The 26861-nt window shown below is 48.3% G+C and overlaps 1 protein-coding gene across 1 annotated transcript; it reads left to right on the top strand.

Moving 5' to 3' along the window:
* The first annotated feature begins 1892 nt into the window (after positions 1-1892).
* fgf9 (fibroblast growth factor 9) lies at positions 1893-26861 on the top strand. The gene is made up of 4 exons (XM_041211932.1): positions 1893-2070; positions 5434-5607; positions 16223-16326; positions 26673-26861. Exons 1-4 carry the CDS (start codon positions 1893-1895, stop codon positions 26859-26861), a joined length of 645 nt encoding a protein of 214 aa, XP_041067866.1.

Consider the following 26861-nt stretch of genomic DNA (forward strand, 5'->3'; position numbering starts at 1 on the left):
AATCTGTAATTAAAAGCTGGTCTCTGTAATTGTTGATTGTCATAAAAACCATTTTGGGTCACTAATGTCCTTTAGGGAAGGAAATCTGCCGTCCTTACCTGGTCTGGCCTACATGTGACTCCAGACCCACAGCAATGTGGTTGACTCTTAACTGCCCTCTGAAATGGCCTAGCAAGCCACTCAGTTTAAGGGCAATTAGGGATGGGCAAAAAATGCAGACCCAGCCAGCGACACCCACATCCCATGAAAAATTTTTTTTAAAAGTTTGACAGATGTGTAGTTATCTGGTTTATCACACACCACTTTTTTGGACATGGGTTTAACATATGCAATCCTCCAATTATCTGGAACCACCAAACTGAAAGATTGTGGCCAGAGCCTCTGCAATTTCAACCCTTACTTCCCCCAAATTCCTAGGATATCCCCCATCTGGACCGGGACAATTTTTGACTTGCAGCTCAACCAATCAATTACCTCCACTTTATCTATTTTTATCCTAGTCAATATTGCTCCTGCAACCTTCTTTACTGATACATGTATTCCCTCCACCTAACATTCAATGCTGCTGTGAATCAGCACCTTCAGGAACTGTCCCCCCAGTGAGAGTCAGCACCTTCAGGAACTGTCCCCCAGTGAGAGTCAGCACCTTCAGGAACTGTCCCCCAGTGAGAGTCAGCACCTTCAGGAACCGTCCCCCAGTGAGAGTCAGCACCTCCAGGAACGGTCCCCCAGTGAGAGTCAGCACTTTCAGGAACAGTCCCCCAATGAGAGGCAGCACCTTCAGGAACTGTCCCCCAGTGAGAGTCAGCACCTTCAGGAACTGTCCCCCAGTGAGAGTCAGCACCTTCAGGAACTGTCCCCCAGTGAGAGTCAGCACCTTCAGGAACTGTCCCCCAGTGAGAGTCAGCACCTTCAGGAACTGTCCCCCAGTGAGAGTCAGCACCTTCAGGAACTGTCCCCCAGTGAGATTCAGCACCTTCAGGAACTGTCCCCCAGTGAGAGTCAGCACCTTCAGGAACTGTCCCCCAGTGAGATTCAGCACCTTCAAGAACTGTCCCCCAGTGAGAGTCAGCACCTTCAGGAACTGTCCCCCAGTGAGAGTCAGCACCTTCAGGAACTGTCCCCCCCTCAGTGAGAGTCAGCACCTTCAGGAACTGTCCCCCAGTGAGAGTCAGCACCTTCAGGAACTGTCCCCCAGTGAGATTCAGCACCTTCAGGAACTGTCCCCCAGTGAGAGTCAGCACCTTCAGGTAATGTCCCCCCAGTAAGAGTCAGCACATTCTGAATCACTGTAAAATCTGTCTCTGTTATCACTGGCTATGCACTCACACATCAACTTCATGTGCATGCATTAGCCACAAGCTCATGCATTTGCCAGTTAACATCACTGGACACGGTCACAACTCATGGTTGATTTTATGTCTCCCTAGCTCAGGACAAGTACAGTGAAATTTCCGCTGCCCCTTTCCTGTATCGGACCCAGCAACTCAGCACAGGGATAAGATGGAACCTCGTCTCTTCCTGTTCTCAGTCACTCAGCATCACATTGGCTCCAGTTTCTGCTGTAACTGGTGATGAGAAAGTGTTCTCAGTGTCCTATGACGAATGACCCTGCACCAATTGTGTTTACTTTAATTAGAGGACAGTCTGATTATCAGTCAGATTGTGAAACACATCACTGATTCCATACGCCCTATAAATATCACTCTCACCAACTCAGACTCAAAAACTATAACAAACATATTTCCTTTCAGTTTGATCATTCCAACCTTTCAGTAAGTGATTGGTATAGTCATTTGGAGTTTGTCCTGACAGTGTTTAATGCCAAAGCCAATCCGGGAATTGTGGATTGAGGTTTTAATTCAGCCGCTGATCCAGGAGTTGTCAGGGTCATGCCACTAGGATTCACTGTAACTCCAGCCCAGAGCTTCGTCAACTGCCTGATTGTGATATTAACGTTTGTGAAGGTTCAGGAGATGTCTTCAGCAGCAATAACCCGAAACCAAGCAGGTGCGGTGAAGAGCTGGACAAGGACAAACAGCCAACACAAGTACAGGGTCAAGTGGCAAGGTATGGATGGCATCATTTGCTTGTGTCAGGGCACTGACACCCACAGCACGGAAGTAAGAGTCCACTGGCCCGAGCAGCTACTAATCAATATCCAACTCTCAGATTTGAAATTTTGAGGCCATAAAAATACCTCCCAGTGCAGCATCCAGTAACACAGGCTAGAGGGGCAGCAGCCTGCCCGGCTTCATGCTGACTTTCCAATCTCATGGACAGCAGTTCAGACAGTGGAATTGACCAAAGCAATCTTGTCGTAGGCAGGGGAGAGGTCAGGCGGGGGAGAGGTCAGGTAGGGGAGAGGTCAGGCGGGGGAGAGGTCAGGTAGGGGAGAGGTCAGGCGGGGGAGAGGTCAGGCAGGGGAGAGGTCAGGCAGGGGGAGAGGTCAGGCAGGGGAGAGGTCAGGCAGGGGAGAGGTCAGGCAGGGGAGAGGTCAGGTGGGGGAGAGATCAGGCAGGGCAGAGGTCAGTCAGGGAAGAGGTCAGGCGGGGGAGAGGTCAGGCGGGGGCGAGGTCAGGCAGGGCAGAGGTCAGGCGGGGGAGAGGTCAGGCGGGGGAGAGGTCAGGCGGGGGAGAGGTCAGGCAGGGGAGAGGTCAGGCAGGGGAGAGGTCAGGCAGGGGAGAGGTCAGGCAGGGGAGAGGTCAGGTGGGGGAGAGATCAGGCAGGGCAGAGGTCAGTCAGGGAAGAGGTCAGGTAGGGGAGAGGTCAGGCAGGGGAGAGGTCAGGCGGGGGAGAGGTCAGGCAGGGGAGAAGTAAGGTGCAGAAGAGGTCAGGCGGACAGAGGCCAAAGACAGGGGAGAGGTCAGTCAGCAAAGGAGAGGTCAAAAGGGATCCAAACGTCGGTTCACAGATAACTGACTGGAGATTCTCACAAAAGCTCATTCACTCACATATATAAAAACAAAAAACTGCGGATGCTGAAAATCCAAAACAAAAACAGATGTGGAAGGGTCATGAGGACTCGAAAAGTCAACTCTTTTCTTCTCCGCCGATGCTGCCAGACCTGCTGAGTTTTTCCAGGTAATTCTGTTTTTGTTTTGTTCTCATTCACTCACTGTTACCCGTGATATCTCACCGGTCCACTGAACACTCAGAGTCTCCATTCTCAGAGAAACCACGTAAACGGCACATCTTTATGGTACCCAAAATACACTGAGAGTCAGCGGGCATGTGGGACCCGTATCCCAGTGAGAGTCAGTGTGTGTGGGACCCGTACCCCAGGGAGATTCAGTGTGTGTGAGACCCGTACCCCAGTGAGAGTCAGTGTGTGTGGGACCCGTACCCCAGTGAGAGTCAGTGTGTATGGAACTGTACACCAGTGAGAGTCAGTGTGTGTGGGACCCGTACCCCAGTGAGAGTCAGTGTGTGTGGGACCCGTACCCCAGTGAGAGTCAGTGTGTGTGGGACCCGTACCCCAGTGACAGTCAGTGTGTGTGGGACCCGTACCCCAGTGAGAGTCAGTGTGTGTGGGACCCGTACCCCAGTGAGAGTCAGTGTGTGTGGGACCCGTACACCAGTGAGAGTCAGTGTGTGTGGGACTCGTACACCAGTGAGAGTCAGTGTGTGTGGGACCCGTACCCCAGTGAGAGTCAGTGTGTGTGGGACCTGTACCCGAGTGAGAGTCAGTGTGTGTGGGACCTGTACCCGAGTGAGAGTCAGTGTGTGTGGGACCTGTACCCGAGTGAGAGTCAGTGTGTGTGGGACCCGTACCCCAGTGAGAGTCAGTGTGTGGGGGACCCATACCCCAGTGAGAGTCAGTGTGTGTGGGACCCGTACCCCAGTGAGAGTTTGTGTGTGTGGGACCCGTACCCCAGTGAGAGTCAGTGTGTGTGGGACCTGTACCCGAGTGAGAGTCAGTGTGTGTGGGACCTGTACCCGAGTGAGAGTCAGTGTGTGTGGGACCCGTACCCCAGTGAGAGTTTGTGTGTGTGGGACCCGTACCCCAGTGAGAGTCAGTGTGTGTGTGAGATCCGTACCCCAGTGAGAGTCAGTGTGTGTGGGACCCGACCCCAGTGAAAGTCAGTGTGTGTGGGGCCCGTACCCCAGTGAGAGTCAGTGTGTGTGGGACCCGTACCCCAGTGAGAGTCAGTGTGTGTGAGATCCGTACCCCAGTGAGAGTCAGTGTGTGTGGGACCCGTACCCCAGTGAGAGTCAGTGTGTGTGGGACCCGTACCCCAGTGAGAGTCAGTGTGTGTGGGACCTGTACCCGAGTGAGAGTCAGTGTGTGTGGGACCCGTACCCCAGTGAGAGTCAGTGTGTGTGGGACCCATACCCCAATGAGAGTCAGTGTGTGTGTGTGTGGGAACCGTATCCCAGTGAGAGTCAGTGTGTGGGGGACCCGTACCCCAATCAGAGTCAGTGTGTGTGGGGCCCATATCCAAGTCAGAGTCAGTATATGTGTGGGACCTGTACCCCGGTGAGAGTCAGTGTGTGTTGAACCTTCCTAATCTCTTTGGTTTGCTGTTTAAGCCTAAAAACACCGTTATAAAACACCTAACATGTCAACAGCATTATTGACCAAAACCTACTGTTTAATGTCATATTTTGATAACTGAATTAAACATTAACTCAGGCACACACCCAAACTATTCCCCCTTCACGCATTACTAAAAATCCCTCTTAATTTAAATGCCTCTCACTGAGACACGGGTCCCACACACACCGACTCTCACTGGGGTACGGGTCCCACACACACTGACTCACACTGGGGTACGGGTCCCACACACACTGACTCTCACTGGGGTCCGAGTCCCACACACACTGACTCTCACTGGGGTACGGGTCCCACACACACTGACTCTCACTGGGGTACGGGTCCCACACACACTGACTCTCACTAGGGTACGGGTCCCCCACACACTGACTCTCACTGGGGTACGTGTCCCACACACACTGACTCTCACTGGGGTACGGGTCCCCCACACACTGACTCTCACTGGGGTACGGGTCCCACACACACTGACTCTCACTGGGGTACGGGTCCCACACACATTGACTCTCAATGGGGTGTGGCTCCTACAAATACTGACTCTCACTGGGGTACGGGTTCCACACACACACTGACTCTCTCTGGGGTACGGGTCCCACACACACACTGACTCTCACTGGGGTACGGGTCCCACACACACTGACTCTCACTGGGGTACGGGTCTCACACACACTGACTCTGTTCCATGATTAACCACCATTGCTCTGGTACTGCTGTCACATTTTCGATTCTGCTGTGATATTAAATCACTGAAATTAGCTCTTCCGCAGTTGAGTATTTTTGCCCCTAATGTTTTCTTCTCTGGCTACTCTAAATGACGTGGTCACTGTGTGTGGATGACCTCCCAGTGTAATGTAATCCACTTGCCCTTTGTTCCCCAGAGTCAGATCTGACAATGCTTACTCCAATGTTGGGCTTGAGGTACAGTGGAGAGACTGGACTGGGCAATCGAGTGACCAAACAGCAATTCCTCTACTGCAGCATCGGAATTGGATTCCATCTCCAGATCCTCCCCAGTGGCAGAGTCAATGGAGCTCACGAAAGCAATGACTACGGTAAGTAGCTGGGGTGCAGTGCCATCACCTGCCCAGCATGGTTATTGGGAAGCAGCGGATCTGGATGTAGTTAATGGGGGCGCCAACGACATGGGGAGAAAAGGGAGGAGGTTCTGTTGAGGGAGAATCAGAAGTTTGAAGCTAAATTCAAAAGCAAGAGCTTGGAATTACTCCCTGAACCATGTGCTAATTGGCAGAGGGATGGAATGATCCAGGAGTTGAAGGTGTGGCTGAAAGTTGGATGTGGAAAGGAAACTGGCACCAGTTTTGGGACAGGAAGGAACTATACCTCCTGAGACAGAATCTTAGCAAAAACCATAAACAGGATCATAACAATGACTTTATATTGATGTGATCGTCTCAGTCAGAATGACAGTTGAAAGATAAGGAAGGGATAAGAGTGGAGTTGAGGTCACAAGTGGCAATATAGCTACAGAAGGTGAAGAGGAAAAGCGAAACTGCATGGATCAAGTTTACCCTTTTGTTACTGTGTGTGCACCACCAGGTAAATAAGCTCAAAAGAGGTTGGCACTTAAACTCACCTGAAAAATATGAGAGGATACGCTAGGTGAGATTAATAAAATAACCCAAGTTACAGCAGAGTGACAGTTAAGATGGAAGATCACAGATCTGAAACGTCAACTCTGCTTCTCTCTCCACATGCAGCCAGCAGACCGGCTGAGAATTCCCAGCATTTCCGATTTTTATTTTAAATCTGTGAGTTCCAATCTCATTGTAAGATTTAAATGGGCAACCTGTCTCCTTGGAGTGAGTTGACTGATTTTGAATATCTTCCCTGCCCTCAACATAGCCATTCAAATTCACCACTATTAACGATCAAGGTTAATTTCAAGAGATTAAGACAAAGATTGAAAACAGGTAATTGATCAGAACTGTTCTTGGGTAAAACAACAGAGAAACATTGGAAGTTAAAAACATTATTTAACTTAATACAAGACCACAATATAGCCAAGCAAATAAGATAACCATGGTGTAAAAGAGGTGAAAAATTATGTAAAACTGAAGGAAAGATCGTGCATCAGTGCAAAGAATAGTATAGACCTTTTTTTAACTCATTCATGGGATGTGGGCTTCGCTGGCTGGGCCAGCATTTATTGCCCATCCCTAATTGCCCCTTGAGAAGGTAGTGGTGAGCTGCCTTCTTGAGTCGCTGCAGTCCATGTGGTGTAGGTACACCCACAGTGCTGTTAGGCAGGGAGTTCCAGGATTTTGACCCAGCGACAGTGAAGGAACGGTGATATATTTCCAAGTCAGGATGGTGAGTGACTTGGAGGGGAACCTTCCAGGTAGTGGAGTTCCCATCTATCTGCTGCCCTTGTCCTTCTAGATGGTAGCGATCATGGGTTTGGACGGTGCTGTCAAAGGAGCCTTGGTGAATTCCTGCAGTGCATCTTGTAGATGGTACACACTTCTGCTACTGTGCGTTGGTGGTGGAGGGAGTGAATATTTGTGGATGTGGTGCCAATAACTCCCAGGATGTTGATAGTGGGGGATTCAGTGATGGTAATGCCATTGAACATCAAGGGGCGATGGTTAGATTCTCTCTTGTTGGAGATGGTCAATGCCTGGCACTTGTATGAATGTTACTTGCCACTTGTCAGCCCAAGCCTGGATATTGTCCAGGTCTTTCTGCTTTTGGACATGGACTGCTTCAGTATCTGAGGAGTTGCGAATGGTGCTGAACATTGTGCAATCATCAGTGAACATCCCCACTTCTGACCTTATGATGGGAGGAAGGTCATTGATGAAGCAGCTGAAGATGGCTGGGCCGAGGTCACTACCCTGAGGAACTCCTGCAGTGATGTCCTGGAGCTGAGATGAGTGATCTCCAACAACCACATCCATCTTCCTTTGTGCTAGGTATGATTCCAACCAGTGGAGAGTTTTCCCCCTGATTCCCATTGACTCCAGTTTTGCTAGGGGTCCTTGATGCCACACTCGGTCAAATGCTGCATTGATGTCAAGGGCAGTCACTCTCACCTCACCTTGGGAGTTCAGTTCTTTTGTCCATGTTTGAACCAAGGCTGTAATGAGGTCAGGAGCTGAGTGGCCCTGGCAGGACCCAAGCTGGGTGTCACTGAACAGGTTATTGCTAAGCAAATGCCGCTTGATAGCACTGTTGATGACCCCTTCCATTACTTTACTGATGATCGAGTATAGCCTGATGGTGGGTGGGAGTAATTGGATTTGTCCTGCTTTTTGTGTACAGGACATACCTGGGCAATTTTCCACATAGCCGGTAGAAGCCAGTGTTGTAGCTGTACTGGAACAGTTCGGCTAGGGGTGCGGCAAGTTCTGGAGCACAAGTCTTCAGTACTATTGCCGGAATATTGTCAGGGTCCATAACCTTTGCAGTATCCAGTGCCTTCAGCCATTTCTTGATACCACATGGAGTGAATCGCATTGGCTGAAGACTGGCATCTGTGATGCTGGGGACCTCTGGAGGAGGATGAGATGGATCATCCACTCGGCACTTATAGCTGAAGATTGTTGCAAATGCTTCAGCCTTATCTGTTGCACTGATGTGCTGGGCTCCTCCATCATTGAGGATGGGGATATTTGTGGAGCCTCCTCCTCCAGTGAGTTGTTTAATTGTCCACCACCATTCACAACTGGATGTGGCAGGACTGCAGAGCTTAGATCTGGTCTGTTGGCTGTGGGATCACTTAGCTCTGTCTATCACTTCACAACAAAAACAGAATTACCTGGAAAAACTCAGCAGGTCTGGCAGCATCGGTGGAGAAGAAAAGAGTTGACGTCTCGAGTCCTCATGACCCTTCAACAGCACTAGGTGAATCCAAGGAAGGGGTGAAATATAAGCTGGTATTTCTTCTCCGCCGATGCTGCCAGACCTGCTGAGTTTTTCCAGGTAATTCTGTTTTTGTTTTGGATTTCCAGCATCCACAGTTTTTCGTTTTTATCTCTGTCTATCACTTGCTGCTTATGCTGTTTGGCACACAAGTAGTCCTGTGTTATAGCTTCACCAGGTTGACACCTCATTTTTAGGTGTGCCTGGTGCTGCTCCTGGCATTCCCTCCTGCACTCTTCATTGAACCAGGGATGATCCCTTGGTTTGATGGTAATGGTGAAGTGGGGGATATGCCGGGCCATGAGGTTACAGATTGTGTTTGAGTACAATTCTGCTGCTGCTGATGTCCCCCAGCACCTCATTGGATGCCCTGTCTTGAGTTGCTAGATCTGTTCAAAATCAATCCCATTTAGCACAGTGGTAGTGCCACACAACACGATGGAGGGTATCCTCAATGTGAAGGTGGGACTTTGTCTCCACAATGACTGTGTGGTGGTCACTCCTAACGATACTGTCATGGACAGATGCATCTGTGACAGGCAGGTTGGTGAGGGTGAGGCCAAGTATGTTTTTCCCTCTTGTTGGTTTCCTCACCACCTGTCGCAGACCCAGTCTAGCAGCTATGTCCTTTAGGACTCAGCCAGCTCAGTCAGTGGTGGTGCTACGGAACCACTGTTGGTGATGGACATTGAAGTCCCCCACCCAGAGTATATTCTGCACCCTTGCCACCCTCAGTGCTTCCTCCAACTGATGTTCAACATAGAGGAGCAGTGATTCATCAGCTGAGGGAGGTTGGTACGTGATAATCAGCAGGAGATTTCCTTGCCCATGTTTGACATGATGCCATGAGACTTCATGGGGTCCGTAATCAATGTTAAGGACTCCCAGGACAACTCCCTCCTGACTGTATACCACTGTGCCCCCACCTCTGCTGGGTCTGTCCTGCTGGTGGGACAGGACATACCCAGGGATGGTGATGGTGGTGTCTGGGACATTATCTGTAAGATATGATTCCGTGAGGATGACTATGTCAGGCTGTTGCTTGACTGGTCTGTGAGACAACTCTCCCAATTTTGGCACTAGCCCCCAGATGTCAGTCAGGAGGACTTTGCAGGGTTGACAGGGCTGAGTTTGCTGTTGTCGTTTCCAGTGCCTGGGTCAATGCCGGGTGGTCCATCTGGTTTCATTCCTTTGAGCCTTTTTAGTGGTTTGATACAACTGAGTGGCTTGTTAGGGCATTTGAGAGTCAACCACATTGCTGTGGGTCTGGAGTCACATGTAGGCCAACCAGGTAAGGACAGATTTCCTTCCCTAAAGGACATTAGTGACCCAGATGGGTTTTTACAACAATCGACAATGGTTTCATGGTCATTGTTAGACTTTTAATTCCAGATTGTTATTGAATTCAAATTTCACCACCTGCCATTTGTCATTGATATAACAATTTATGGCACAGTCAGTAATGGATACACAGGAGCACCAAATTACTAAGACACAGTGACAGGTTTAGGAAGTACAAGAACTGTGCAGAAGGATTGTGAGGGCATGTACTTTGGACTAAAAAAGGATAGATTATTTTTCAAATGCCCAAAAGAGAGGAACAATGGTGTGTAACGAGATTTCGGGTCCAGATACACAGATTGCTACAATCTAGTGGTCAGTTATGAAATCAGACCAGAAAAATGAATGGAGGGGAAAATAAAGGAGAGTGAGTTTGGCCACAGCTGTACAGGTCCTGGTCAGGCCACCTTTTGACTACTGTGTACCCTTCTGGACAGCACTGTTTCGAATGCTGGCCTTGGAAATAATATAGCTCAGATTCAACAGAGCCTTTCCCGGGCCCCAAGTGTTATTCTTTGTGGAAAGGGTTTTTATTCCTTGCACTTTTTTGAAAAAATTACTTGTTCTTGGCATGTGGGCATCACTCACAAGACCTGCTGGAAGCTGTGGATGTAGTGGACTTGAATTTCCAAAAGGCAAATTTTATTTGTGTTACTACACAAATAAACGATCATGGTGTGGTGGTGGGTGGGAGGGGGTGGAGGGGGTTAAGGTATTAGGATGGATAGAGGATTGATTCGCTAACAGGAAGCAGAGAGTAGGGAGAAATGGGTCTTTTTCAGGTTGACAAGCTGTAACCACTGGAGTGCCACAGGGATCAGTGCTGGGACCTCAACTACTTACAATTTATATCAATGACCTGGATGAAGAGACCAAAGGCATGGTTCCCAAGTGTGCAGATGACACAAAGTTAAGTAGGAAAGTAAAGTCATCAGAAGGACATATAAGCATCGACAAAGGGATATGGACAGGTTAAGTGACTGGGCAAAAAAATTGACAGATGGAGAATAATGTGGGAAAATGTGAAATTGTTCACTTTGGCAGGAAGAATAGAAAAGCAGATTATTATTTAAATGGGGGGGAAGTTGCAGAACTCGGAGGTACAGAGGGATCTGGGTGTCCTGGTACATGTTGTTTACAGGTACAGCAAGTGATTAGGAAGGGAAATGGAATGTTGGTGTTTCAAAGTAGGAAAGTTTTACTGCAGCTGTACAGGGCCTTAGGGAGACCACATCTGGAATACTGTGTGTAGTTTAGGTCTCCTTATTTGAAAAAGGATATCAGTGTGTTAGAAGCAGTTCAGAGAAGGATCGCTCGGCTCACGCCTGGAATGGGAGGTTTATCTTACGAGGAAAGGTTGGACTGGCCTGTACCCATTAGAGTTTAGAAGAATGAGAGGTGATCTGATTGAAACAGGTTCCTGAGGGGATTTGACAGGCTGGATACTGGGACAATGTTTCCTCTTGTGGGAGAGACAAGAACCAGGGGGCACAGTCTAAGGATAAGAAGTCTTCCTTTTAATATGCAGAAGAGGAGAATTGTTTTCTCTCAAATGGTCATTAGTATGCGGAATTCTCTTCCCAGAAAGCAGGGAGGATAGATAGATTTTTGCTAGACATGGAGTAAAGTGGTATGGGGGCAGAGAAAAATGTGGAGTTGAGACCATAGCCAGATCAGCTAAGGTCTTACTGAATGGGAGAGCAGGCTCGAAGGGCAGAATGGCCTACTCCTAAGTCCTATGTTTCCACACCAGCATTTATTGCCCAGCCCTAATTCCCCAGGAAAGGTTGTGCTGAGCCAACCTCTGAACTACTGAGTGCTTGTGAGGCCTTTTCAGAGAGCCGGTAAATGTCATCAGAGGGTCTGGAGTCACATGTAGGCCAGACCAGGTAAGGACGGCAGATTTCCTTCCCAAAAGGACATTAGTGAACCGGGTCGGTTTGTACAACAATCGACAATGGTCTCATGGTCATGAGATCAAGGTTTTTAGAATATTCAAAAGAATTAAATTATTCAATATATAAATCACCTGATCATTCAGTTAGGTTCGAGTGGGTAACACAGTCCAGCATAGCAAATATTCCATGTTTCAAGCACACTCCCCAGTTAGATTTGAAACTCACTCTGGGTATCTGAAGTGCCCTGTGTTACTGCCTGTATCTCTATTGATGTTAATCCAGCTCCTTCACACTGTCACTCAGTAACCCCTCTCCCCCCAGCATCCTGTGTTACTGACTGTATCTCTACTGATGTTAATCCAGATCCCTCACACTGTCACTCAGTAACCCCTCTCCCCCCAGCACCCTGTGTTACTGACTGTATCTCTACTGATGTTAATCCAGCTCCCTCACACTGTCACTCAGTAACCCCTCTCCCCCCAGCGCCCTGTGTTACTGACTGTATCTCTACTGATGTTAATCCAGCTCCCTCACACTGTCACTCAGTAACCCCTCTCCCCCCAGCGCCCTGTGTTACTGACTGTATCTCTCCTGATGCTAATATAGCTCCCTCACCATGTCACTCAGTAACCCCTCTCCCCATCACCCTGTGTTATTGACTGTATCTCTCCTGATGTCAATCCAGCTCCCTCATACTATCAATCAGTAAGCCCTCTCCCCCCATTACCCTGTGTTATTGACTGTATTTCTACTGATGTTAATCCAGCTCCCTCACACTGTCACTCAGTAACCGCTCTCCCCCAGCGCCCTGTGTTACCGACTGTATCTCTACTGGTGTTAATCCAGTTCCCTCACACTATCAATCAGTAAGCCCTCTCCCCCCATTACCCTGTGTTATTGACTGTATTTCTACTGATGTTAATCCAGCTCCCTCACACTGTCACTCAGTAACCCCTCTTCCCCAGTGCCCTGTGTTACTGACTGTATCTCTACTGATGTTAATCCAGCTCCCTCACACTGTCACTCAGTAACCCCTCTCCCCCCAGCGCCCTGTGTTACTGACTGTATCTCTACTGATGTTAATCCAGCTCCCTCACATTGTCACTCAGTAACCCCTCTCCCCCCAGCGCCCTGTGTTACTGACTGTATCTCTCCTGATGTTAATATAGCTCCCTCACCATGTCACTCAGTAACCCCTCTCCCCCCAGCGCCCTGTGTTATTGACTGTATCTCTACTGATGTCAATCCAGCTCCCTCACACTGTCACTCAGTAACCCCTCTCCCACAGCGCCCTGTGTTACTGACTGTATCTCTACTGGTGTTAATCCAGTTCCCTCACACTATCAATCAGTAAGCCCTCTCCCCCCATTACCCTGTGTTATTGACTGTATTTCTACTGATGTTAAACCAGCTCCCTCACACAATCACTCAGTAACCCCTCTCCCCCAGCACCCTGTGTTACCGACTGTATCTCTACTGGTGTTAATCCAGTTCCCTCACACTGTCACTCAGTAACCCCTCTCCCCCCAGCACCCTGTGTTACTGACTGTATCTCTACTGATGTTAATCCAGCTCCCTCACATTGTCACTCAGTAACCCCTCTCTCCCCCAGCGCCCTGTGTTACCGACTGTATCTCTACTGGTGTTAATCCAGTTCCCTCACACTATCAATCAGTAAACCCACTCCCCCCATTGCCCTGTGTTATTGACTGTATTTCTACTGACGTTAATCCAGCTCCCTCACACTGTCACTCAGTAACCCCTCTTCCCCAGTGCCCTGTGTTACTGACTGTATCTCTACTGATGTTAATCCAGCTCCCTCACATTGTCACTCAGTAACCCCTCTCCCCCCAGCGCCCTGTGTTACTGACTGTATCTCTCCTGATGTTAATATAGCTCCCTCACACTATCACTCAGTAAACCCTCTCCCCCAGCGCCCTGTGCACTGATTGTATCTCTACTGATGTTAATCCAGCTCCCTCACACTGTCACTCAGTAACCCCTCTCCCCCCAGCGCCCTGTGTTACTGACTGTATCTCTACTGATGTTAATCCAGCTCCCTCACACTGTCACTCAGTAACCCCTCTCCCCCCAGCGCCCTGTGTTACTGACTGTATCTCTCCTGATGCTAATATAGCTCCCTCACCATGTCACTCAGTAACCCCTCTCCCCATCACCCTGTGTTATTGACTGTATCTCTCCTGATGTCAATCCAGCTCCCTCACACTATCAATCAGTAAGCCCTCTCCCCCCATTGCCCTGTGTTATTGACTGTATTTCTACAGATGTTAATCCAGCTCCCTCACACTGTCACTCAGTAACCGCTCTCCCCCAGCGCCCTGTGTTACCGACTGTATCTCTACTGGTGTTAATCCAGTTCCCTCACACTATCAATCAGTAAGCCCTCTCCCCCCATTACCCTGTGTTATTGACTGTATTTCTACTGATGTTAATCCAGCTCCCTCACACTGTCACTCAGTAACCCCTCTTCCCCAGTGCGCTGTGTTATTGACTGTATCTCTACTGATGTTAATCCAGCTCCCTCACACTGTCACTCAGTAACCCCTCTCCCCCCAACGCCCTGTGTTACTGACTGTATCTCTCCTGATGTTAATATAGCTCCCTCACCATGTCACTCAGTAACCCTTCTCCCCCCAGCGCCCTGTGTTATTGACTGTATCTCTACTGATGTCAATCCAGCTCCCTCACACTGTCACTCAGTAACCCCTCTCCCACAGCGCCCTGTGTTACTGATTGTATCTCCACTGATGTTAATCCAGCTCCCTCGAACTGTCACTCAGTAACCCCTCTCCCACAGCGCCCTGTGTTACCGACTGTATCTCTACTGGTGTTAATCCAGTTCCCTCACACTATCAATCAGTAAGCCCTCTCCCCCCATTACCCTGTGTTATTGACTGTATTTCTACTGATGTTAATCCAGCTCCCTCACACAATCACTCAGTAACCCCTCTCCCCCAGCACCCTGTGTTACTGACTGTATTTCTACTGATGTTAATCCAGCTCCCTCACACTGTCACTCAGTAACCCCTCTTCCCCAGTGCCCTGTGTTACTGACTGTATCTCTACTGATGTTAACCCAGCTCCCTCACATTGTCACTCAGTAATCCCTCTCTCCCCCAGCATCCTGTGTTACTGACTGTATCTCTCCTGATGTTAATATAGCTCCCTCACACTGTCACTCAGTAAACCCTCTCCCCCAGTGCCCTGTGTTACTGATTGTATCTCTACTGACGTTAATCCAGCTCCCTCACACTGTCACTCAGTAACCCCTCTCTCCCCCAGCGCCCTGTGTTACCGACTGTATCTCTACTGGTGTTAATCCAGTTCCCTCACACTATCAATCAGTAAGCCCTCTCCCCCCGTTACCCTGTGTTATTGACTGTATTTCTACTGATGTTAATCCAGCTCCCTCACACTGTCACTCAGTAACCCCTCTTCCCCAGTGCCCTGTGTTACTGACTGTATCTCTACTGATGTTAATCCATCTCCCTCACATTGTCACTCAGTAATCCCTCTCTCCCCCAGCATCCTGTGTTACTGACTGTATCTCTCCTGATGTTAATATAGCTCCCTCACACTGTCACTCAGTAACCCCTCTCCCCCCAGCACCCTGTGTTACTGACTGTATCTCTACTGATGTTAATCCAGCTCCCTCACATTGTCACTCAGTAACCCCTCTCCCCCCAGCGCCCTGTGTTACTGACTGTATCTCTACTGATGTTAATCCAGCTCCCTCACATTGTCACTCAGTAACCCCTCTCTCCCCCAGCGCCCTGTGTTACCGACTGTATCTCTACTGGTGTTAATCCAGTTCCCTCACACTATCAATCAGTAAACCCTCTCCCCCCATTGCCCTGTGTTATTGACTGTATCTCTACTGATGTTAATCCAGCTCCCTCACACAATCACTCAGTAACCCCTCTCTCCCCCAGCGCCCTGTGTTACTGACTGTATCTCTACTGGTGTTAATCCAGTTCCCTCACACTATCAATCAGTAAACCCTCTCCCCCAGCGCCCTGTGTTATTGACTGTATCTCTACTGGTGTTAATCCAGCTCCCTCACACTGTCACTCAGTAACCCCTCTTCCCCAGTGCCCTGTGTTACTGACTGTATCTCTACTGATGTTAATCCAGCTCCCTCACATTGTCACTCAGTAACCCCTCTCCCCCCAGCGCCCTGTGTTACTGACTGTATCTCTCCTGATGTTAATATAGCTCCCTCACACTATCACTCAGTAAACCCTCTCCCCCAGCGCCCTGTGCACTGATTGTATCTCTACTGATGTTAATCCAGCTCCCTCACACTGTCACTCAGTAACCCCTCTCCCCCAGCACCCTGTGTTACTGACTGTATCTCTACTGATGTTAATCCAGCTCCCTCACACTGTCACTCAGTAACCCCTCTCTCCCCCAGCACCCTGTGTTACTGACTGTATCTCTACTGATGTTAATCCAGCTCCCTCACATTGCTGCATTGAGTAATGGTTGTGCCCCAGACCACTCACTGCTCTGTCTACTTTATCAGGTGTTATGGAGCTATTTCCAGTGAAGATTGGGATTGTTGCCATTCGAGCTGTGGCCACTCGACTGTTTCTTGCAATAACCAAACAAGGAATGTTGTATGGGTCGGTAGGTATGGAAAATTGAACTGGCTGAATCCTCGCACCCTCCCCAGCCTCTCAGTGACTGGGTTGACTGCTTCCAGATGCAGCAATGTCTCCCCTTCCAATGCAGCTACTCCACCATTGCAGCCAAGAGACCCGGGGCCCAATGACTGTGACTAGCTCAGCGTCCCGTGAGAGACTCTCATTGGGAGTCAGAATCACAGAATTGTTACGGTGCTGAAGGAGGCCATTCGTCCCATCGTGTCTGCACCGCCTCTCTGAGCATTTTAACTCAGTGCTATTCTCCTGTCCTTTCCCCCTGTACCCCTGCACATTGTTTCTATTTAGTTATTTATCTAATGCCCCCTTGAAAGCCTCGATTGAACCTGCCTCCACCAAACTTCCAGGCAGTCCATTCCAGACCCAAACCACTCGCTGTGTGAAAAAGTTTTTTCTCATCTCATATTTGCTTCTTTTGCAAAACACTTTAAATCTGTGTCCTCTGGATCTCGATCCGTTTACGAGTGGGAACAGCTTCTCCCCATCTGCTCTGTCCAGACCCCTCAATGTTTTGAAAACTTCGATCAAGTCTCCTCCTAGCCATCTCCTCTCCAAGGAGAACAATCCCAACTTCCCCAATTTTTCCTCATAACTGAAGTGCCTCATCCCTGGAACCATTCTCATAAACCCCTCCTGCACTCTCTCCAATGCGTTCATGTCCTTTCTATAATGTGGAGCCCAGAACTGTACCCTATGCTCCAGGGGAGATGATGGGGTAGTGGTATTGTCGCTGGACTGGTAATCCAGAGACCCAGGGTAATTCTCTGGGGACCTGGGTTCGAATCCCACCACAGCAGATGGTGGAATTTGAATTCAATAAAAATCTGGAATTAAAAGTCTAACGATGACCATGAAACCATTGTCTGATTGTAAAAACCCATCTGGTTCACTAATGCCCTTTAGGGAAGGAAATCTGTCTTCCTTACCTGGTCTGGCCTACATGTGACTCCAGACCCACAGCAATGTGGTTGACTCTGAAATGCCCTCTTTGTATCAAATCACTATGAAGTCACAAAAAAGGAATGAAACCTGACACACCACCCGGCATCACCTGGAAATGACAATGGCAATCTCAGCCCTGTTAACCCTGCCAAGTTCCCCTTACTAACATCTGGGGGCTGGTGCCAAAATTGGGAGAGCTGTCTCACAGACTAGTAAGCAACAGCCTGACATAGTCATCCTCACGGAATCATACCTTACAGATAATGTCCCAGACACCACCATCACCATCCCTGGGTATGTCCTGTCCTACCAGCAGGACAGGCCCAGCAGAGGTGGGGGCACAGTGGTATACAGTCAGGAGGGAGTTGCCCTGGGAGTCCTCAACATCAACTCCGGATCCCATGAAGTCTCATGGCATCAGGTCAAACATGGGCAAGGAAACCTCCTGCTGATTATCATGTACCACCCTCCCTCAGCTGATGAATCACTGCTCCTCTATGTTGAACATCAGTTGGAGGAAGCACTGAGGGTGGCAAGGGTGCAGAATATACTCTGGGTGGGGGACTTCAATGTCCAGCACCAATAGTGGTTCCGTAGCACCACTACTGACCGAACTGGCTGAGTCCTAAAGGACATAGCTGCTAGACTGGGTCTGCGACAGGTGGTGAGGGAACCAACAAGAGGGAAAAACATACTTGACCTCATCCTCACCAACCTGCCTGTCACAGATGCATCTGTCCATGACAGTATCATTAGGAGGAACCACCACCTAGTCCTTTTGGAGACACAGTCCCTCCATCATGTAGTGTGGCACTACCACCGTGCTAAATGGGATAGATTTTGAACAGATCTAGCAACTCAAGACTGGGCATCCATGAGGGGCTGTGGGCCATCAGCAGCAGCAGAATTGTACTTGAACACAATCTGTAACCTCATGGCCCAGCGTATCCCCCACTCCACCATTACCATCAAGCCAGGTGATCATCCCTGGTTCAGTGAAGAGTGCAGGAGGGCATGCCAGGAGCAGCACCAGGCATACCTAAAAATGAGGTGTCAACCTGGTGAAGCTATAACACAGGACTACCTGCATGGCAAACAGCATAAGCAGCAAGTGATAGACAGAGCTAAGCGATCCCACAACCAATAGATCATATCTAAGCTCTACAGTCCTGCCACACCCAGTTGTGAATGGTGGTGGACAATTAAACAACTCACTGGAGGAGGAGGCTCCACAAATATCCCCATCCTCAATGATGGAGGAACCCAGCACATCAGTGCATAAGATAAGGCTGAAGCATTTGCTACAATCTTCAGCCAGAAGTGCTGAGTGGATGATCCATCTCAACCTCCCCTGGAGGTCCCCAGCATCACAGATGCCAGTCTTCAGCCAATGCGATTAACTCCACGTGATATCAAGAAACAGCTGAAGATACTGGATACTGCAAAGACTATGGGCTCTGACAATATTCCGGCAATAGTCCTGAAGACTTGTGCTCCAGAACTTGCCGCACCCCTAGCCAAGCTGTTCCAGTACAGCTACAACACTGACATCTACCCGGCTATGTGGAAAATTGCCCAGGTATGTCCTGTACACAAAAAGCAGGACAAATCCAACCCGGCCAATTACCGCCCCATCAGTCTGCTCTCCATCATCAGTAAAGTAATGGAAGGGGTCATCAACAGTGCTATCAAGCGGCATTTGCTTAGCAATAACCTGCTCACTGATGCCCAGTTTGGGTTCTGCCAGGGCCACTCAGCTCCTGACCTCATTTCAACCTTGGTTTAAACATGGACAAAAGAGCTGAACTCGAGAGGTGAGGTGAGAGTGACTGCTCTTGACATCAAGGCAGCATTTGACTGAGTGTGGCATCAAGGAGCCCTGGCAAAACTGAAGTCAATGGGAATCGGGGGAAAGCTCTCTGCTGGTTGGAGTCATACCTAGCACAAAGGAAGATGATTGTGGTTGTTGGAGGTCAATCATCTCAGCTCCAGGACATCACTGCAGGAGTTCCTCAGGGTAGTGTCCTCGGCCCAACCATCTTCAGCTGCTTCATCAATGACCTTCCTTCCATCATAAGGTCAGAAGTGGGGATGTTCACTGATGATGCACAATGTTCTGCACCATTCGCGACTCCTCAGATACTGAAGCAGTCCATGTCCAAATGCAGCAAGACCTGGACAATATCCAGGCTTGGGCTGACATGTGGCAAGTAACATTTACACCACACAAGTGTCAGGCAATGACCATATCCAACAAGAGAGAATCTAACCATCACCCCTTGATGTTCAACGGCATTACCATCACTGACTCCCCCACCACCAACATCCTGGGGGTTACCATTGACCAGAAACTAAACTGGACTAGTCGTATAAATAATGTGGCTACAAGAGCAGGTTAGGGGCTAGGAATCCTGCGGTGAGTATCCCATCTCCTGACTCCCCAAGACCTGTCCATCATCTACAAGGCACAAGTCAGGAGTGTGATGGAATACTCCCCACTTGCCTGGATGAGTGCAGCTCCTACAACACTCAAGAAGTTTGACACCATCCAGGACAAAGCAGCCCACTTGACTGGGGCCACATCCACAAACATTCACTCCCTACACCATCGCGCACAGTAGCAGCGTGTGTATCATCTACAAGATGCACTGCAGGAATTCACCACGGCTCCTTTGACAGCACCTTTCAAACCCACGACCACTACCATCTAGAAGGACAAGGGCAGCAGATAGATGGGAACATCACCACCTGGAAGTTTCCCTCCATCACCATCCTGACTTGGAAATATATCACCATTCCTTCACTGTCTCTGGGTCAAAATCCTGGAACTCACTCCCTAACAGCACTGTGGGTGTACCTACACCACATGGACTGCAGCGGTTCAAGAAGGCAGCTCACCACCACCTTCTCAAGGGCAACTAGGGATGGGCAATAAATGCTGGCCCAGCCAGTGACGTCCACATCCTGTGAATTAATAAAAAAAAAGCTGAGGTCTAACCAGTGTCTTATACAAGTTCATCATAACCTCCCTGCTTTTGTACTCTAAGCCCCTATTAATGAAGCCTAGAATACTGTGTGCTTTAGAAACAACTCTCTCCATCTGTCCTGCAACCTTTAATGACTCATGTACATATACACCCAGGCCTCTCTGTTCCTGCAAACCCTTTAGGTGGGAAGACTTATTGTGATGAGTGCATAAGGAATCTGCAAGGGGATATAGACAGGTTGAGTGAGTGGGGAAAAACTTGGCAGATGGAGTTCAATGTAGGAAAGTGTGAGGTTAAGCACTTTGGTAGGAAGAATCAAAAGGCAGACTATTATTCAAATGGGGAGAGACTCCAAAAAAGTGCAGCACAGAGGGATCTGGGTGTTCTTGTGCATAAAACACAAAAAGTTAGCATGCAGGTGCAGCAAGTAATTAAGAAGGCAAATGGAATTTTGGCCTGTATTGTTAGGGGGTTGGAGTTTAAAAATAGGGAAGTCCTGTTACAACTGTTGGTGAGGCTGCACCTGGAATACTGTGTACTGTTTTGGTCCCTGTATTTAAGAAAGGATATACTGGCATTGGAGGCAGTTCAAAAGAAATTCACTCGGCTGATTCCGGGATGAAGGGCTTGGCTTATCAAGAGCAGCTAAACAGGTTAGGCTTTATTCATTAGACTTTAGAAGAATGAGGGGTGATCTTATTGAAACATACAAGATTCAGAGAGGGCTTGACAGGGTAGATGTTGAGAAGATGTTTCCACTAGTGGGGGAATCTCGAACTAAGGGACATAGTTACAGAATAAAGGGACATTCATTTAAAACAGAGATGTGAAGGAATTACTTCTCTCAGAGGGTGGTGAATGTCTGGAATTCTCTACCCCAGAGAGTTGTGGAGGTTAGATCACTGAAAGTATTTTTAGAAGAGGTAGATAGATTTTTGAAATATTGGGGAGTTGAGGGCTATGAGGAGCTGGCACGAAAGAGGAGTTGAGGCCTGGGGCTGATCAGCCATGATCTTATTGAATGGTAGGGCAGGCTTGAGGGGCCAAATGGCCTACTCCTGCTCCTAGTTCTTATGTTCTTATGTTCCTATGTATCCTTTATTTTACACTGTCTCTCCATATTCTTTGTTCCAAAGTACATCACCTCACACTTCTCTGCATTGAACTTCATCTGCCACCTATCTGCCCACTCCACCAATGTGTCAATGCCCTTTGGAAATTCTACACTGTCCTCCTCACAGTTTACAATTCACTCAAGTTTTGTGCCATCCGCAAACTTTGAAATTGTCAGCTGCACACCAAGATCTAGATCATTTACATATATCAGGAAAAGCAATTGTCCTAATACCGACCCCTGGGGAACTCCACTACAAACCTTCCTCCAGCCCGAAGAATACCCATTAACCCTGACTGTTTCCTGTCCCACAGCCAATTTTGTATCCACATTGCTACTGTCCTTTTCATTCAGCAGTTCCTGAAGGTGCTGACTCTCACTGGGGGACAGTTCCTGAATGTGCTGACTCTCACTGGGGGACAGTTCCTGAAGGTGCTGACTCTCACTGGGGGACAGTTCCTGAAGGTGCTGACACTCACTGGGGGGCAGTTCCTGAAGGTGCTGACTCTCACTGGGGGACAGTTCCTGAAGGTGCTGACTCTTACTGAGAGATATCAGATAAAGGGACGACAATGAGAAAGGGGATGGGAAATACAGGACTGAAGGTGTTGTATCTGAATGCACGCAGTATATGAAATAAGGTAAATGAGCTTGTGGCGCAGATTGAAATTGGCAGGTATGATGTGGTGGGCATCACGGAGATATGGCTGCAAGGGGATCAGGACTGGGAGCTAAATATCCAAGGATATACATCCTATCGAAAAGATAGACAGGTTGGCAGAGGGGGTGGGGTTGCTTTGTTAGTAAGAAATGAAATTAAATCGATAGCAAGAAATGACGCAGGGTCAGATGATGTGGAATCTGTGTGGGTAGAGTTGAGGAACCCCAAAGGTAAAAAAACCATAATGGGAGTTATGTACAAGCCTCTGAACAGTAGTCAGGATGTGGGGCACAAGGTACACCAGGAGATAGAAAAGGCGTGTAAGAAAGGCAAGGTTACAGTGATCATGGGGGATTTCAATATGCAGGTAGACTGGGCAAATCAGGTTGGTAGTGGATCCCAAGAAAAGGAATTTGTGGAATGTCTACGAGATGCTTTTTGGAGTAGCTTGTGGTGGAGCCACTAGGGAACAGGCAATTCTAGATTTAGTGATGTGTAATGAGGCAGATTTGATAAGGGACCTTAAGGTGAAGGAACCCTTAGGAGGAAGTGACCATAATATGATAGAATTTACCCTGCAATTTGAGAGGAAAAAGCTGGAATCAGATGTAACGGTATTACAGTTGAATAAAGGCAACTACAGAGGCATGAGGGAGGAGCTGGCCAGAATTGACTGGGAGATGAGCCTAGCAGGAAAGAGAGTGGAACAGCAATGGCAGGAGTTTCTGGGAGTAATTTGGGAGACACAGCAAAATTTCATCCCAAGGAAGAAGAAGCATACTAAAGGGAGGACGAGGCAACCATGGCTGACAAGGGGAGTCAGGGACAGCATAAAAGCTAAAGAGAAAGCATACAATGCAGCAAAGAGCAGTGGGGAACCAGGGAATTGGGAAGCCTACAAAGACCAACAGAGGACAACTAAAAAAGAAATAAGGAGGGAGAAGATTAAATATGAGGGTAAACTAGCCAGTAATATAAAAGAAGATTGCAAGAGTTTTTTAGATATATAAAGGGTAAGAGAGAGGCAAAAGTGGACATTGGGCCGCTGGAAAATGACGCTGGAGAAGTAGTAGTGGGGAACAAAGAAATGGCGGAGGAACTGAATAGGTACTTTGCATCAGTCTTCACAGTGGAAGACACGAGTAACATCCCTAAAGTTCAAGAGAGTTGGGGGGCAGAGGCGAGTATGGTGGCCATTACCAAGGAGAAGGTGCTAGGAAAACTGAAAAGTCTGAAGGTGGATAAATCACCTGGACTAGATGGATTACACCCCAGAATTCTGAAGAAGATAGCTGAAGAGATAGTGGCGGCGTTAGTGGTGATTTTTCAGGAATCACTGGAGTCAGGGAGGGACCCAGAGGACTGGAAAATCGCTAATGGAACCCCCCTGTTTAAGAAGGGAGTGAGGCAAAAGATGGGAAATTACAGGCCGATTAGCCGGACCTCGGTCATTGGTAAGATTTTAGAGTTCATTATTAAGGATGAGATTTCAGAATACTTGGAAGTGCATGGTAAAATAGGGCAAAGTCAGCATGGTTTCATCAAGGAGAGGTCATGCCTGACAAATCTGTTAGAATTCTTTGGGGAGGTAACGAGTAGGTTAGACAAAGGAGAGCCAATGGATGTTATCTACTTGGACTTCCAGAAGGCCTTTGACAAGGTGCCGCACAGGAAGCTGCTCAGTAAGATAAGAGCCCATGGTGTTAGAGGCAAGGTACTAGCATGGATAGAAGATTGGCTGTCTGGCAGGAGGCAGAGAGTGGGGATAAGGGTGTCCTTCTCAGGATGGCGGCTGGTGACTAGTGGAGTTGCGCAGGGGTCAGTGTTGGGACCACAACTTTTCACTTTATACATTAATGATCTAGATGATGGAACTGAGGGCATCCTGGCTAAGTTTGCAGATGATACAAAGATAGGTGGAGGGACAGGTAGTATTGAGGAGGCAGGGAGGTTGCAGAAGGATTTGGACAGGTTAGGAGAATGGGCAAAGAAGTGGCAGATGGAATATAACGTGGGGAAGTGTGAGGTCATGCACTTTGGTAGGAAGAATAGAGGCATAGACTATTTTCTAAATGGGGAGAGAATTCAGAAATCTGGAGTGCAAAGGGACTTGGGAGTCCTAGTCCAGGATTCTGTTAAGGTTAACTTGCAGGTTGAGTCGGTAGTTAGGAAGGCAAATGCAATGTTGGCATTTATTTCGAGAGGACTAGAATATAAAAGCAGGGAAGTGCTGCTGAGGCTTTATAAGGCTCTGGTCAGACCACATTTAGAATATTGTGAGCAATTTTGGGCCCCGTAACTCAGGAAGGATGTGCTGGCCCTGGAGAGGGTCCAGAGGAGGTTCACGAGAATGATCCCAGGAATGAAAGGCTTAACATATGAGGAACGTTTGAGGACTCTGGGTCTATACTCGGTGGAGTTTAGAAGGATGAGGGGGGATCTGATTGAAACTTACAGAATACTGAAAGGCCTGGATAGAGTGGACATGGAGAAGATGTTTCCATTAGTAGGAGAGACTAGGACCCGAGGGCACAGCCTCAGAGTAAAGGGAAGACCTTTTAGAACAGAGATGAGGAGAAACTTCTTTAGCCAGAGAGTGGTGAATCTATGGAACTCATTGCTACAGAAGGCTGTGGAGGCCAGGTCATTGAGTGTATTTAAGACCGAGATAGATAGGTTCTTGATTGGTAAGGGGATCAAAGGTTACGGGGAGAAGGTGGGAGAATGGGGTTGAGAGACTTATCAGCCATGATTGAATGGCGGAGCAGACTCGATGGGCCGAATGGCCTAATTTCTGCCTTATGTCTTATGGTCTTATGGACTCTCACTGGGGGACAGTTCCTGAAGGTGCTGACTCTCACTGGGGGACAGTTCCTGAAGGTGCTGTCTCTCACTGGGGGACAGTTCCTGAAGGTGCCGACTCTCACTGGGAGACGGTTCCTGAAGGTGCTGACTCTCGCTGGGGGGGACAGTTCCTGAAGGTGCTGACTCTCGCTGGGGGGGACAGTTCCTGAAGGTGCTGACTCTCACTGGGGGGGCAGTTCCTGAAGGTGCTAACTCTCACTGGGGGACAGTTCACAGAATTTTTATGGCACAGTAGGAGGCCATTCAGCCCATCATGTCTGCACTGGCTCTCCAAATGAGCATTATGACCTAGTGCCATTGCCCTGCCTTTTCCCTGTACCCCTGCACATTGTTTCTATTCAAATAATCATCTAAAGCCCTCTTGAATGTTTCGATTAAACCTGCCTCCACCACACTTCCAGGCTGTGCATTCCAGACCTGAACCACTCGCTGTGTGAAAAAGTTTTTTCTCATCTCAAATTAGTTTTTCTGCAAATCACTTTAAATCTGTGCCCTCTCGTTCTTCATCCTTTTACAAGCGGGAACAGCTTCTCCCTATCTACTCTGTCCAGCCCCCTCATGATTTTTGAAAACTTCTATCAAATCTCCTCTCAGCTTCTCCTCTCCAAGGAGAACAATCCCAACTTCTCCAATCTATCCTCATAGCTGAAGTTTCTCATCCCTGGAACCATTCCTGTAAAACTCTTCTGCACTCTCTCCAATGTGTTCACATCCTTCCTATAATGTGGCTCCCAGAACTGTACACAATATTCCAGCTGAGGTCTAATGAATGTCTTATATAAATTCAGCATAACCTCCCTGCTCTTGTACTCTCTGCCCCTATTAATAAAGCCCAGGATACTATCTGCTTTATTAACTTCTCTCGCCACCTGTACTGTCTCCTATGCACATATACACCCAAGTCTTTCTGCTCCTGCACCCTCTTCAAAATTTTACCCCTTATTTTATATTTGCTGTCCATGTTCTTCCTACCAAAATACATCACCTCACACTTCTCCACACTGAACTTCATCTGCCACCTATCTGCCCACTCCACCAACTTGTGTACGTCCTCTTGAAGTTCCACACTATCCTCCTCGCAGTTCACAACATTCCCAAGCTTCGTATCGTCCACAACCTTTGAAATTGTCCCCTGCACACCAAGATCTAGATCATTAATATATATCAGGAAAAGCAAGGGTCCTAATACCGACCCCTGGGGAACTCCACTACAAACCTTCCTCCAGCCCGAAAAATATCCATTGACCATTACTCTCTGCTTCCTAATTTTCAGCCAGTTTTGTATCCATGTTGCTACTGTCCCTTTTATTCCATGAGCAATAACTTTTCTCACAAGTCTGTTGTGTGACATTGTGTCAAATGCCTTTTGGAAGTCCATGTACACCACATCAACAGCATTACCCACATCAACCTTTTCTGTTACCTCTTTAAGAAACATGAGCAAGTTAGTTAAACACAATTTCCCCTTTAGAAATCCATGCTGACTCTTCCTTATCAGCCCATATTTTTCTACATGACTAATTCTATCCCGAATAATTGTTTCTTGAATCTTGCCCAGCAGAATGTGCTGAGTCTCAATGGGGGGCTCACTGAGCACAGAGCTAGAGATGGTGCCTGGGTTGTCTAGCTGGATTATAGATTTCTCAGTAATGGGATAATTGGGGATATCCAGATGCATTGTTTAGGTGAAGCTGTGAATGTGGAGTGCACACTGAGGCTGAACCTGCTCTGTTTGTGTTTAGGAAACCTTCACTGAGGACTGTCTGTTTAACGAGCGGATGGAGGAGAATTATTACACCACATACTCGTCACACACACATCCCCGACTCTACGTGGCATTAACCAAAAGGGGAGGGGCTAAAAATGGCAGCAAAGCCCACCTTCACCACCCCAGTACACACTTCATCCCGCGGTTAGTCATGAACTCCTGA

Source organism: Carcharodon carcharias, chromosome 18 (genome assembly GCF_017639515.1).
Source record: "Carcharodon carcharias isolate sCarCar2 chromosome 18, sCarCar2.pri, whole genome shotgun sequence".
Lineage (NCBI taxonomy): Eukaryota > Metazoa > Chordata > Chondrichthyes > Lamniformes > Lamnidae > Carcharodon > Carcharodon carcharias.

What these genes read in the sequence shown, in the direction of transcription:
- fgf9 (XM_041211932.1), top strand. Translation starts at nt 1,893, where the DNA reads ATGCCACTAGGATTCACTGTAACTCCAGCCCAGAGCTTCGTCAACTGC. An exon ending in GTACAGGGTCAAGTGGCAAG is followed by an intron (nt 2,071 to 5,433) that starts GTATGGATGGCA and finishes TTTGTTCCCCAG; the next exon opens with AGTCAGATCTGACAATGCTT. An exon ending in AAGGAATGTTGTATGGGTCG is followed by an intron (nt 16,327 to 26,672) that starts GTAGGTATGGAA and finishes GTTTGTGTTTAG; the next exon opens with GAAACCTTCACTGAGGACTG.